General features: G+C 38.6%; 1 protein-coding gene across 1 annotated transcript in view; it reads right to left on the bottom strand.

Moving 5' to 3' along the window:
• The window catches only part of wtip (WT1 interacting protein), a 36,076-nt gene that overhangs the window by 12,969 nt on the left and 7,318 nt on the right, over window positions 1-15,789 (bottom strand). Inside the window, exon 2 of the mRNA XM_026174046.1 lies at window positions 12,192-12,293. Coding sequence (XP_026029831.1) covers window positions 12,192-12,293 — 102 coding nt within the window. The remainder of the gene's footprint in view (window positions 1-12,191; window positions 12,294-15,789) is intronic.

The raw sequence follows: 15,789 nt of genomic DNA, 5'->3' as shown, positions 1-15,789 counted from the left end.
ACGGGGACATTCTTTCTGCCTGAGGTCACTAGCTGGTCCCATTCATCCCCCCCGCACCTCTCCAGCACCCGCTCTCTGCCCACTTCCATCACCAAGAAAAAGAGGGGGAGGGCTCCATGCCTCCCTCTCGCTCCTTTGGCCTTTTGTGACCAGACATTGCTGCAGAGGGGCCGAATGTCCTCACAGTCCTGCAAGGCATTGAATCAGTAGCTCTATTTATATTTTGCAATCTACCTGCAGGTTTTACAGAGCCTGATCCATGATTATAGCTCAGTCAAATTGCTCCCATTAGGCCCCTGACTGCATGTAAACTTGAGCATATTTTACCCATCCTGGCATCATAGACTAGCTAGATGTGCAGTTTGGGATTTACTTTAAAACCCTTTTCTCATTTTCATGTCTCACTCTGCTTGCTTGTCTTAGTTATTACTTTTAGAAGTTCCAACCAGAGGTTGTGTTAGACTTTGTCATCGCCTTTCATTTTGATGGACAGGGTTGTGAAGTTTCCTAACTTATTTTCTCATTACCTACCTACAAATAAAAAGAGTATCCATTGATGGGGACATCAATGCATAAGGGACAAATAATGGTACATCACAAAAAAGAATAGAAATGTAAAAAATCTGCTGTAAGGTCACTCCACATGTCAGCAGCAAAAGAAACAGATTCGACAGTTCAAGCGGAGGCACTAAAACAACCTTGTGTCTAAACTAGCAAATATAAGGTGACTTGAGCTGGGTGCTTGATTGAGTGTAATCAAATGCATCAAAGAGGGCTGCTGCAGAGGCGAAAGCTTTTTGTGTCCGATTTTATTTTATTCTGAAGGGCAAACTCTGTCCAACCTCGCTCTGCTGCTACACCCAAAACTGAAATAACCAGCATCATGTTTCCAGCAGGAAAGTAATTGTAATTTAACAAAAGTTTTTTATGATTAAACTTTCCAATGCTGCAAGCGCTTACTTCCCCATGAGGTTCATTTTGCCTGCCTAATCTGCTCCTTCTGCATGAGGAACCAGCTGCACCCATGACTCAGTCGTAATCACGCTCCGACACCTCACTGGAGGATTCAACCGTGTATGTTTAATTTTAGGTTGTATATATAGAAGACAGCAACTGGTGTGTTTATTTAATATTTTGATGAATCCACCATCTAATCCATCAAAAAGACTGACAGACTTCAGATTTTTCCATCACTTTTTAAAAAAAAGAAAAACATTTAGTTAACTGGAGTCAATTTTCAATTGATTCAATTTTAAGTCAAAAGTTGACACAGGGCACTTTAATTTCAAACCATACTCGCATTATTTTGACATCACAGCATTTGAAACTAGAGGTTTACAACTGATTTTGTTAGGTTATTTACACAGTCATAGTATTTACTTAATTTCATAGTTTATATTTTATAGGGACAGGTATGCAACATGCCTAACAGCACAGAGCTAATTTTCAATAGCATTTAAAATCCATGAACGTCAGCACACCACATGCATATGAGTTTGGTATGGTTTATAATGACACATAATGATGAGTGATTTTCTCCTCTCCCTCTTTCTGCTCCTGACCTCTGCACGTATGACGGCCGCGTGCAATTTTTGGTCATTTACAAATCTCAGCTCATCTGTTAGTGCATGCATTTTGAATGCTGGTGTTGCCATGGAAATAAAGACTGATGTGTCACCATGGCGAAGGTATCATTCGGCTAAATTTTCCTCTGGTATGGCAGTTTCGGTTAAGCCTATTCAGTCAAAAAAGAAAGAAAAAACCCAGCAGGAGTCACTCGTCTTCACTGAAAGGATAGAAATCATTTCATTGGGCATCCAGGTTGTTTAGACGCTTTCACCTAAAATGAGAGCTGTGTATTTTTTCTACACAATGTTAGTGTGTCTGAGATTCATCCTTGGATCATGTGGGAGATGTGGCCTTTTCTATGACTACCAAAATGAGAATGTGGGAATCTTATTTTTGCATAATACAAAAAGAAGATTTAACACGTTGCAGTGACTTTGTTAAGTTGCATGCTGTTTCTGGTCTGAATAATTTTTTCCTACCGATAAGATACAGATGTAATTGTGATCTTTTGTACATTTTGGATGCAGGACATGTGTCGACTATTCTCTGCAACTCTAGAAAACTGACAAAAAATCCAACCCTTAAGGTTAAGTTCATGGCTGGAGTTCAAATAGAAGTGAAGATGACAGGATTTCATTCAGTGTAACCTGAGCTCATGGTATGCACATGAAGCTCGACCCAAGACTTCCAAAGCCACAGAGAGTCCCCCCTTTGGATAGTACTTTATGAACATTGAGGAATTATTATGATAGGTTTACTTTGAAAATCTTTGTGTTATCTCTTTTGATTTTTTTAAGGACAGGCATTTATTAAACAGAGTGAAAAAGTGTTACTTCTCTAGTCATGGTATATGTCTAGCACACACACACACACACACACACACACACACACACACACACACACACACACACACACACACACACACACACACACACACACACACACACACACACACACACATTAATTTTCTGTTGCAGCAATGGTAAGTTACTGACTTTTTCAACTGTTGGGCTTGATAGCTTTACCTGGATTAGTGCACTGAATATGAAGCTGAAGATTTAAAGGAAGGAAATAATAAAGTTTTCATAAATATGATGAATTAAACTATGGGTAGAGAAATGAAGCATGCTTTACGTTTCTTTAGTTTGACTGACATTTTCCAGTCCAGTCCATTAACAATGGAAGTCTGAATTAAGACCTCAATAGCAGACTTTTTAACTGCAGCCTAAAAGGTGTTGCTCTCTTTGCAGCAGCTCAGTTGCATCAGCTGAGCTTATAGCAGCCACATGCTGCGAAGAGAAAGGGGAACATTTCAGAGTTTGACACAAAATAATTTCTTTAGTAGAAAAAAATGAAAACCAAGCCTCTATTTTTTTTAATGGTTCATAGTAGGGCTTTCCAGCTTTGGCAGAAATCATGAATCATGACTACTGAGGTTACAAACACTTATAATCACAAACTTTAAGCAAAGAAAGAAGAAGAAAAAAACTGTGTGTCCTTTTAATTTGTCCATTTGAGTGTCCATAATCTTTAAATGACGAAATACATATGAACTAAAATGAACTTCAAAACTTTGCAGCGAGTGAACATGAATTCATAACGCTTTTTGGACTCTCAGTTGAAACTGATCCATTGATTTTGCAGCCTTACACTCTAAAAACTGATGAAATATTATTAAAACATTTTCCATGACGATCTCCCCAGACTTGATTGCTGGCCCTGTCTCTTTCTATCTAAAGATCTTTAGATATAAACCAATTGCAAAACGATATGAAGAAGACAATCGTGTTCCTTAATGATCTGTCACATATCATATCACATAGAATCCCGTTTCCCATCATACACTTAGGTTTTGTACCTGGTGGAGTAACAGTGGCACCTGCATTCTCAAGCCGCTGCTGCCTTGAACTTGTGAAACTGTTGTTATCTGCGTTTGCATTGACGTCAGAAGTCAAACATAAGCCAGTAAGAACAATTAAGCAGATGTCAATCAGCTTAAACCCTTTACATTCTTGGTGATTGGGTCTAATACGGTAAAATAAATTGTCAGCATAAAACAGACAACGCACAATATAATCTTTTACCATTAACCTTTGAATTGCTGATCTACTGAGCTGACCTTTTGACCAGATAGAAAAGCTGAAACATCTACATCCCTAAAGCAAATGCTGACACAGAAGTGGATCATATCAGGTCACATTCCAACAAGAAGTATTTGTCAACTTCCTACTGGTGACACGCCTGCTGGTGTGTTTCAACACGAGATAACTGTTCCCCTCTGAGAGGAAGTTTATCCCGTGGCAAAACGTGCTTACTAAAAGTGCACTTAGAAAATTCGCTCTTACACTGCTCTTGCTAGCAGTTAATCAAATATAAATAGCATCTGAAAACCAATGACTTCCCAAGGTTAATAGTTGTATTATTACTTCCTCTAAGATTTTATGAGTTAGTCAAATTTTATCAGTGGCCAAACAAATTTGAGCTTTACAAAAAAGGGTAAAGTGAACCCGTCACACATCCTCAGGTTGGACATTTTTGGTGGTACTGATGAGCATCTGAAAACCAATCACACCGCCGAGTTTGGCTCCTCAATCAGGTCAATTAGCCAGAATAAACAGTTCACATGACAGCACGGACCTGCCTGCAGTTACAAGGAGAGAGCTTCAGTACATACAGAAGCTTATTGTTTTACATTCACATCAAAAGACAACAGAAAATTTTGTTAGCTGTATTTTAATTTAATTCCGCGCTTTGTCACTGACAATAAACCAGCCTAACAGAGAGGAATGTGCTGGCAGAAGGCGTCACTCTGTTCTCTCTCTGGCAGAGAAACCACGAGAGCGTTTGCCTGGCTGCAGGAACAGATAAATATGGTGATTGGCTCACAAAGGAACTTCAAACTGATTTTTTCATACAATGCAATCACAAGCCTCTGCAGACCTTCATGTTTTTGGTATTCTGAGAGAAACCCCAGTCACGGAGGCTACAGCAAAGTCTGCTGTAAGCATATTATCCACCTCTGAACAGTGGAGATTAACATCATATAGACTGTGGATAAAAATGGACTCAAACTTTAGTGTTTTGCTCTGTTATGTATTTTCTGAAGCAAAGCTTATCAATAAAGGGGAGTAACGTTGGTCACTGCATTCCTTAACTACATCATAGGCACAGATACTTGCTAAACTTAGTGCTGAATAACAGATTAATTAAATATTAGGATTTAATTTACAAAAACAAAACATGTAACAAAAAAATATGGTTGCATCACATTGTTTTGACCAATTGCCACCACACCCTTTGAGCCACACAATACTAAAACCAGGACAGACACATGCACTGTCTTGATGTTATGCTCTGATTACTGTTCTCACAGATTTACTCCCAGTTTTGAGTCATCCAGAAGTCAGAAATGATGCAAGCTCCGACTTCTAGGGTATGCGCAAAAGTTCAGGGCAAAACATCTGGCAAAGAGACAGGTTTCACCTCCAAAAAGAGGAACATTGCAATAGTGTCAGATCTTTGCAAGACATTTCATTGCTTTCTGTGTGGACAAAACGAGAGATAAAGATCTTCAAATTGCTGGTCTACCCTTTGAGTTGTAATGTATAACTGCAGACGAAAGGCAACAGAACTGCAGGATAACAGCTAAGGATTGCATGTCTTCAGCTGTGCAGAAAAAGATGATGTGTGGATGGGAGAGATATGAGTATGTGCAAAAAAAAAAGAAGCTTTTTTTTGTAAAAAGAAACTCCTAATAATATCCTCCAGTTTAAAGCAAGAATGAATGAGATACAGCAAGCGAAGGCCACACAATGATAAACCAAATGTTGTTCGTTGTGTCTATAAAATAAGTTTGAGTCCTTGTTCCAAAAGCAAATGAGTTTCCATTGAAAAATGTTGACTTTTCCATGTCTCTGGCCTACAATCAATCTGAATGTTGCACATTCACTGGCCACTTAGTCAGGTATTTAACTGCTTCTTAATGCGCCTATCTCAGCAGCTAATCACGTGGCAGCAAGTCAGCATCTTTAGGTATGTAGATAAGGTCAAGGCAAGACTGCTGAAGTTCAAATGAGTTCTGAGCATCAGAATAGAAAAGGAAGATGATTTCAATGATTTTCAACTATTATTCAAAATCAATTTCACTATTTCAGAGAGTGCTGGTCTAAATGTTGATGTCAGGGGTCACAGAAGAATGGCTAGACTGCTTTTAGCTGATAGGAAGGTAGCAGTATTCAAATACCAAAGTATGCAGAAGAGCTTTGGTTGGTAGAGTCAGATAATATTTGTCCTTTTCGTTAGTACGATTGTGTCAAAGAATGAGCACATTTTTAGCCTCCAGCAAGCGGACAACTGAGTCTCTCCACAAAATAAGACAGTTGACGCAGACAAGAGAAATCTGTTCTGTTTACTGTCAAAAATAATAAGCTGTGTGATTTTGTTTTTAATGGCACCTATTTTCATTTGAGGTGGTGGAGGGTGGGGTGCTCTAGTCTGTGATGTATCATTATTTTTCATTTAGCATTTTCTGTGCTTTCATAACGTAAAAGCAGACAAAGTAATATGTATATCTTTATTTGATATATCTTAAAAAGAGATCCATACATATATTTTATTTGCTGTGTTAAGGTATAATACAGCAAATAAAATATAAAAAATACAGCACGGGTCTACTGTGAGCAACAGGTGACATCTGCTGTGCAACAAAATGTTTATAACGCTGTGTAAATGAAAACAATATTGAGGAAAAAAAATCTAAAAATAAATAGTTACATTTTTCATGCATGACTGGCAATGAACAGATCACCTGTCTGAAGTATTTAAATAGAATTTTCCACATTTTTCTGAATCAACCTCTAACTTGCCTAGAATAGAAATAACATCAAAGTGGCAGCTGCAGCCCAAATTGAGGGCAAAGTTATGATACACATCCTTGTTCCAACATGTCTCACAGCATCCAGCCTTCCTGTTATTCATTATAATAAAAGAAGGATCTTAAATGCAAGCCCAAACAAAGCAGAAAGGGTTCCACCGAGGGTGTCACAAACACAATACTGCTGCTACAGGCTCGTTAGCTGCCGGCTCGCTGACCACCTGCTAATGAGAACAGTTGTCTCCTGCTTGCATCTATGAAGAAATATTTACCCAGCATGATTACTAATGAATGAAGTTGCCTTATCCTCATTATCCATCCATCCAGTTTCTTCTAATAACACTACAAGTTTGCATATATATGACATGTACGACCTCAGGAGTAAAACAAAAAAGAAAATTGAATGATTTCCAGTGCCTTGCAGGTGCAACTTGTGGCGGTAAACGATTAAAGAAATTCAAGCCCCTGAGCTGCTGCCTTTTGGTTCAGTGTAGCACACAAATGAGTCATCGGGCGTTTTGCGGTTGACAGTCTGCTCATCCAGTCTGAAGTGCAGTGTTTACTTCTTTTCTTTTCATCGACACCCTGTCTCGCGCCCATCCTGAAATTTTACATTCAGCCCGATTAACCTGTGTTTACGTTGAGAAATATGTCCATTAGGGATGTTTTGACACCTGTTTTCCATGCCAAATATAAATGGGAAAATAAATATCGTAAACTAAAATTAGAAAGAAAAATAAAGCTCTCAAAAAACAGAGTTTACTGTATAATAATTAAATTTGCATTTAGCAGTCATTAGAAACAAATCTTTCAATAAAATTTGAATTTTAAATGTTTGTGCCATTTTGCAAGGACACAATGTGACTTTTTTTTTTCCTGCAAACTGTGGCTAAGGTTAGCATTGCTAGGTCCAACAGCATAACAATTACTCATCCAGTCAATTCAGGGTAATGTTTAATGCTCTGACCAACAATTAAAGCTGCAGATATGAATAAATTCACTGCTCAGTGGCACTATTTATAACCATAGATACCTCGGCAGATGCTTATTATTGCTAAAATAACACTTGTTAATGCCTTTTTATATACAACTGGTAGCTAATAATATATAAAAATAGCAAGAGCAATGATAATACAAAAGATTACAGGTTTTTCTGTTTTGCATTTTCTAATTTTAAATATTAGACTCAGTAAGTGAGAAATAGAACAAGACCTCATGTTTAAAGTTTACTTAAAGACAATGGTTAAACGCTTTTGTCAGTTTTACTGTGCTGATATTATGTAGACCATAACCTTAGGTTTTACAATTTTTCTGATTTTACTTGAGTTGATTTGACTTACAGACCAAGTGTGATAACATTATATGTGTGTTATATTTTAGCCATCAGAAACTTGTGGCATAGACTGACTGACTTTACTACTTAGCATGATGGACACTAGAGGAAGAAAAATAAGATATTTCATATTAAAAAGTCAAAGTTCAAACTGATTAGACCCAAGATGTCCTCCTGTGGACATGTATTTGCATCCACTTTGGCGTACGTGTGCCAATGCCAGGCCTGCCCCCTCTGATAAGCAGGTCTGGTACACTTTGTGACTGTCTGACTGAGGTCCTCCAGGGAAGGTTGGCTGAAGTGGTGGTGGTGGCGGCGGTGGGGTTTGCATTCTTGGCCATTTCATGAAAAAAGGGTGCAACCATGGGAGTAAGCCAAGAGGAGGGCTCAATTATGCATGGTTAAACAAAGCCCAAGGCTACCAGTGAGCAATGTCTCAGCAAACTCAACCTCACTCTGGAGCTTCAGAGTCCAGAAAGAAGAAAAAGAACCCGAAAAACAAACAGGGGACATAAGCACGAAATTCCCGATAAATCACTGGATTGTGTTATGACAAGACCAGGCACTTTGAAACTAAACTTCTCAGAGGTCTTCAAAACACTGCTTAAAAGAAAACATTCCCATTCACATGAGGTCAAATGAAACATCAGAGTTTATGTTACCAATAAACCATCTTTAGAGGAGAGATGGTCCATGAAGCACAAAAGACAACTTGTTAACTAATCGTGGACATGATTTCTCCAATAAACGCAACAATAATTCTCCAGGGAGCTGTTTTTTGTCTAAAAGCAATTACGCTCCACATAACTGCTTTATTATGTAGCTACCCTGCTCCCCACAAGTACTCCAGGCATGTTTTCAGGGTATTTTTAGCCCTCAGAGGAAATTATCTGGTTGTCTTACAAATAAGTCTGTTTGAAAGACCAAATGTCGAGAACAACCAGTGTCTTCCTTTGTTTTGGCAATGAACACTGACTCCTAAATGAACCCACAAAAAAAGTTATCAAGGCTGTTAAAACAGCTCTTAACCAAGCCAGAAGCCACTTTTCCACATTAAACACCCAAACTTCTGCAACTGGACACTCAGCTTCTGGCCCCTCTTTCTTCCAGCACACAATAAATAGGAAAGTATGTGGCTTTGGTTACATCTAAATTGTAGGAAGCTCTTCCAGAGCCGGAGGGGGCGAGGTGGAGGATCGGTATCCATGTATAGTTACACATATGAATGGAACCTGCCTAAAAAGCTTTCTCCCAAGATCTTCCTCTTGTTTCCCCAGGAAACGGGAGAAGAGGGCTGGAGTCGAGTGTCAGGGGCGTCCAGAAGACACACACACACACGCACACGCACACACAATCTATACTGTCCTTGGAGCTCGAGAACAGATTTAATTACAGCCTTACAAACTAAATAATGTCAGCATTTTATTTCTTTGTTTCATTATTAGCCTGTTCCCGCTGCAGAGAGCTGCTGCCCTTTTATTCTACAGAGCGGACACCAGCCTAGGGGATTATTTTAAGAAGCAGATGTTTTGATCCAGACTGTAACACCAGATCTAACAGCAAGCTGGTGATACTAATGATGATTTTTTTAGGCAGAGACAGCAGCGGCAGAAGCTTACAGCACGGCTGGTGCTGCCTGTAAGAATTAGCACATTTGAGACATCACACTCCTGAAATGATCAGTTCTCCAGGGAGCACAAAAGCTGGGCAAACCAAAATACAAACACAGACCCAGGTGTCTCAAGTAATTAATATAACACAGTGCTCAATGGCCCTTTATAGATACAATGTTTTTGCCACTTTTATGTTAATGTTTTTACCTGATTTTTGCTCAGCTTTTCAATCTTTACTCACTCTAAATGACCGTGTTTATGTTGGGGAGAGTGGGTGGGTGAGAGCTGTGAACCAATTTGAATTCTTAAATTATATATATGTCTCAAAATGAGCAAGGATGCGCTTATTTTAAAAGATATTTTTGTAATGTATTTCTGCGGGGGTAAAAATAATTATGAATCGACATTTACAATACCGAATATCATGTACCTTCTGCCCTTTTTGCAACAATTTCGGGAGGAGGGGAGTTGCTTCTTCTAATAGAAAAAAACATGCTTATGGTTTTGGACAGATTCTGTATGAAATAAGTTATGCAATTAATGTTTTTTCCATTGCTTCATGCAGTTTACTCTTTAGAGCTAGTATGCACATAAATGACTGTGTCATCTGCATACATTTGGACACTGAGTTCAGTACAGATGGATTTCAGGTAGTGTAAAATTAAATAGAAAGGCGTGCATTAAAAGGGGTTAATGACAGCTATTTACCTCAACTGGAAAAACAACGCATGCATTATAGATTTGTGAGACTAAGTAATAGGTCACCATTTTCCTAAGCAGAAAGGAAAAAAATCACTCTGCTTTCAGGTTAATGCAGAATCGCTTTGTGATTCACTTCTCATAATATCATCATCCACGCAGACCAAATACTTTAAAACTGTCTCCACTGAAGGCTGTGGGCAAGTTTACACGAGCTGATTTAGGGAGTTAAAACAGTGTGCGATATGAGACTGACAGCTGCATCCAGCTGCATCTGAAAGCAACAAGCTATTTGTTGTAACTCAGTCTGCATGGCTAATTAGCATAGTGTAAAATTACAGAAATAAATGAATTACTTTGGTGAGGAATGAATGGCCATGGGGGGAGATTTTTATGTCAGGAAAAACTGTAAAACATGAAAGTACAGTTAAAAGTCCAAAATTTCTGTTCTTCTTCACATTTTCCAAATCCATCCTGCGGGCCAGATTTGAGTCAGTTGGGCCCAATTCTGGCCCCAGGGCCTTATGTTTGACAGCCCTATTCTAGAAACAGCCTCACAGTCTTCATATTTAGAGTAGAGACACATCAAACTAACATACAGGCACATCAGACTAGCTACTTTTATTGTTTTCTTGATTAGCAATAAGACAGACAAAATTAATATTAACCTTTTTCATCTTGCTACAATATTTGCAGATGCTCAGAGTGACCAATAAAACTTGGAGATTGTTTTTTATTTAGGAGAAATTTTAACAGAGATATTTATGCATATAAATTCTTTGGAATCAAAGTCAAATATTAGCATTACCAGGATGTAACCATGACTTATGACTCTTTCACCTAGATCAGCGGTCCCCAACCCCCGAGTCGTTTGGTACTGGGCCCCGAGAGTTGAGGCTCAGGTGTGAAATGTATGGTTTTCAGGGTTTTTATTGGTTTTCAGCGTTATTTTGTTATCGTTTTGATCGTTAACTCGGTTTTCCTGGGTTTTTTCACGTGTGTTATGAATAAATCTTCTTTTTTTCAGCACCGTTACTAGTTTTTTTTTGTTGTATTTATCCGCGACACATTAAAGGCCGGTCCGTGAAAATATTGTCGGGCATAAACCGGACCGTGGCGCAAAGAAGGTTGGAGACCGCTGACCTAGATAACAGGATAAAAGGTAAGAAAACAGGTAGCATTCTACATATTTAGGTGAAGATGCTGATTAGATTTACTCACTGAATTTGACCTTTTACACTAGTTTTATAGTGTCTAGGGACGGGAAATCAGAATCAGAATCAGAATCAGAATCAGAATCAGAATGGGTTTATTGCCAGATGTTGAGGTTTACAACATTAGGAATTTGCTGCGGTGCTTCAGTGCAAACAATAAGAATTAAAGTGCTATGTAGAAAGAAAGATATGTGCATGAGATATACATGAGATATATACATGAGAATAAGAATTAAGAGTGCTACGTAGAAAGATATATACATGAGTGCAGGTGGTGATCAGTGCCAGACATGAAATGATGCAGTGACACAGCGTAGGGTCCAAATCCAACGTATAGCTCACGAAACATCTATAAATCTACGTTGCTGATCTGTAAATGGTTTTTTTCCACATATGTGTTACATAAACCATGAGTGTAACATTTTTTCACACATACCCCGCATATCAAGACTTTGTAGAAAAATGCTTCAGACAGAAGCCCTAGTGCATGACTGAAATTCAACAAGCTGAAATAAGATGTCTTGGGTGTCACCTCTGCAGAGAATTCTCATGAAGATGGCAACATGTTTTTGACACTGACACATAATACGGATATTTCTAGGACTTTTTTTTAGGAAAGGTCATGTAAAATATCACCATCTGCTCTTTAGAGTTTTTCACATTTCTCTAGGTGCCTCAATAACCACATTCACACTGCAAAAAGTAGCGCTATCTGAAACAGAGTGCTTATACCCAGCACTTTTGGCTTCTAGGGGCTTCTAGGGTAATAAACTCATTATTTGAAACTGTTGCTATGTTGAATATGAGCATCCACCATTGTAACAGTTTATGTATGACAGAAAATAAGTAAAAAGCATAATAGACACCCATAAAATAACTGCCTTACTTACCACAAGAGCAGCAGGTGAAGCAGTTTGTGTGATAGAGGTTCCCCATGGCCTGGCACGCTTGGCTGGCTCCATACACACCCTTCCCACATTTGACACAAATACCTGTTAGAGACAGTGAGTCAATTACATGATGATGAGGACAACAGTTTAATGGAAAAGTAGAACAAATCTGCGATTCTGTGAGGACAGAGACTGCACTGATGCTGAAAAGGTCTGTATGGTCCAGTGAAGACACATCTGTGTTGTTCTGTGTGTGACTCTGACATAAGGAACAATTACTGGACTTGATCCTGTCACATTTCTTGTTACACAGCAGGAAACCTGTCAATGTGTTTGCACATTTATTTAATTATGCAAATGAATAACACTGCAAAATTATAAATCTGCTAAGAATATCACACAGTTCCCTCGGCAGCTTTTGATCGCCTTTGAAGACCAATATCACAATGAAATTCGGAGCATTAAAACATTAAAGAGATTATTACAGATGTTCAGGTTTTAGAGACAGAGAGCAAATTTTAGTGTTTGAATATTAATTCTAAAGTCATATTTCATGAAGCGATTTCTACTTTAGTTGTGCACATTTGACTCCTGTCATTTCCATGCATTACATCATACTGTTTGAAGCCGACTAGATCAGGAAAGCTGATGATTACATTAAAATGCACTGACAGGAAATGCAGTAAAAGTGAGGGGATTGTTAGAAAGGACAGGGCAGAGAGAAAAATCCTCTTCTACTGTCCTGCTGTGAAAAGCTGTATTCAAACGGGCCAATGTTGTTTTTACTTAATTGGTTATCATAAATATTTTGTAACCAAACTGACACATGCAAAGACTTTACAACTCATAGTGGTGCTGTTTCCTCCTTCATTATAGTATATTAGCTATTACCATAACCAGCATTTTATTACTGCTCGGATCATGAAGCCAAACTCGCAGTGGTCACCTATAAAGTTTAACCCAGTAAACGAAGATGACATGATAAGCAGCTATAAACCTACATTCATGCACATGGATATTAAATAATTCAAAGAATGGTAAAATATACTCAAAATTAAAAGACATTTTTGACTACTTTAATGTTATTGACATTACTTGCGTGAATATATCTGCTGGAGTGGAGTCCTTGTTATAGTATCATTTGATGTTCTATGATTTTACTAATTTTTTATGAGCAGCTCCCATCTTTTCCTTTCTACATACACTTCCTGCCCACTTTATTAGGTACGCATTGCTAGTACCGGGCTGGACTCCTTTTTACTTAAAAAAGTGCCTGAATTTTGCATGGGATAGTGGAGGCCAGGTGAGTACAGTGAACTCACTATCATGTGCAAAGAAACATGTCAGTTTGAGCTTTGCGACAGGGCACGTTATCCTGCTGTATGCAATCATCACAAGACTGGTACATTGTGGTCAGAGAGAGATGGACATGGTCAGCTTCAATACTCAGGTAAGCTGTGGTATTTAAATTATGTTTGGTTGACATTAAGTGTGGCAACAAAATATTGCAGACACCATTACACCACCACATGAGACCATGGACCCATCATGATATAAGGCAGGATGGATCCATACTTTCATGTTATTTCATACCATCTGAATGTTGCAGCAGAAACTGAGGCTCATCAGACCAGGCAACAACTTTTCCAGTAGTCTAATGTCTAATTTTGGTAAGCCAGTGTAAATTGTGAGTAGCATCTGATGTGGTCCTATGCTGCTGTCTTCCACATGCTTCAAAGGTAACAAGTGGTTATTTGAGTTATTGTTAACCTTCCTATCAGCTCAGAGCAGTGGGGCAATAAGCTTCAGATCCCTATCATCACAAGGCATTTCTCACTCAGAGAACAATCGCTTACTGGATATTTTCTCTTTTTCAGATCTGTAAACCCTAGAGATGGTTATACTAAAAAATCCCAGTAAGACCACCAGTTTTTGAACCACTCGCACCAACAACCATCCCATGTTCAAAGCTGCTTAAATCACCTTTTTTCTGATGCTTGGTTTGAACTTCAGCAGGTCATCTTGACCATGCCTAAATGCATCAAATTCTTACCATGTGATCAGATATTTGCATCAACAAGCAATTCAACAGTTATACTAACAGAGAGGTCAGTGAGTGTAAAAGCACAGTTGAATCCTGCAATAACCATGTGACGGTTTGTGGAAATAACTCATTTCGATCCGTCCCTAAAGTCCAAGAACAATCCGTCAGATTACAATGCTGCTTTTGCCCTTGAGGGGAAGTGATGGACTCAAATGCCACTTCACTTAAGCCTGAACTAACCATCAACACAAAGTGCTGTGACCTTTAGCGAAGAAACACAATTGGAGGGGAAAAAAAAACAGTGGCTTAAAATTATTAGTAGACATCAGCAGCAGACTAACAACCTCCAAACTCTCACACAGGACAACCTCCACTTAGGCCACATTCCTGAGCGAGTGCAGGGTCAAAGTCTGGGTGAGGTGAGTCCAGGGTCACTGTGGCTAGAGGACACAAGCTCTCAAGAGATCCCAACAGGGGAGCTGCACCACAACAACACCCCTAATTTAATTTGGTTCATTATCTCTGAAATCAGACCATGTATACACTTTCAGTGATGCACTTGTGGAATTTCCTGGCTTTCTGAGAGGGTTATTTCACTTTCATAACAGCTCTGGAGCACTCGGTGACACTGAAAACTGGTAAAGGATGAGCACAAAGAACAAAAACACCCACAGCTTAAATGTCTTTACTTGTTATCTGAGGTGTTTCTGCATATTAATTATTTGGAATCAAAAGCTGAAGTAACCTGGACTGACTGCACTTGTTGCTAAGAAAACAGGAAGAATAGCGGGATAAGAATGAATGAGTGAACTTTAAAATATCCAAGCTGATCAGACAATTTTGCCAATGCGAAAGTCTGTAATGTAATTGCTTTGCTGCTTTCTACCTGTTAGAATCTAAAATCGTCCCTCTTATATTCACATACTGCATTAAATCCTACACTTCTACACAACTCTTTGTGGAGTTAACTGAGTCAGTTATGCCAGGTTCTGACTTGATTATACTATTTCTTTGGTAACAAACCGATGATTAAAAAAAGATCCTGTCATGACTTGAACAGGCCACACGTCAGACGTTCCTCAAGCAATTACAGCTGGGAATAAATAGTTGTTAGGGAAACTAAACTCTCAGGGACAGAGAAGAAGTACATTTTTGTCCCTGCGGGTTCATTCTATACTAATGTACCTCCAATGGTTAATTACAGGGTCCTCAAATTAACTTTGTACTTTAAAGATTTAAAGGTGTAACATTAAGAGGCAGTGTGTGTTTGCTCAGGTACAAACATAAATCAGGTTTTGGTGATATTAAGTGGTCTTTATCGCTGAAAAAGCCGATACAAATGACAGTCCATATCCAGGCATATATAATGAATTTAGTGTCCAAGTTTGAACCTTTTTTTAAAAGTTAATTTTTGTATGATTACATCCATGTACAAACCTGTCACAAGAGACAAGCGTACAAATAAATTCGCCCTTCTCAAGGGTTAAGGGCAGTACGTTAAATGGTGACACACACAAGCCAACAGATACAATAAGGCATTTTTCTTTGAGTGTA

This window comes from Astatotilapia calliptera, chromosome 1 (genome assembly GCF_900246225.1).
Source record: "Astatotilapia calliptera chromosome 1, fAstCal1.2, whole genome shotgun sequence".
Taxonomy (NCBI): domain Eukaryota; kingdom Metazoa; phylum Chordata; class Actinopteri; order Cichliformes; family Cichlidae; genus Astatotilapia; species Astatotilapia calliptera.
The sequence above is the reverse complement of the archived record's forward strand: the minus strand, read 5'-3'. Positions and strand labels throughout refer to the sequence as shown.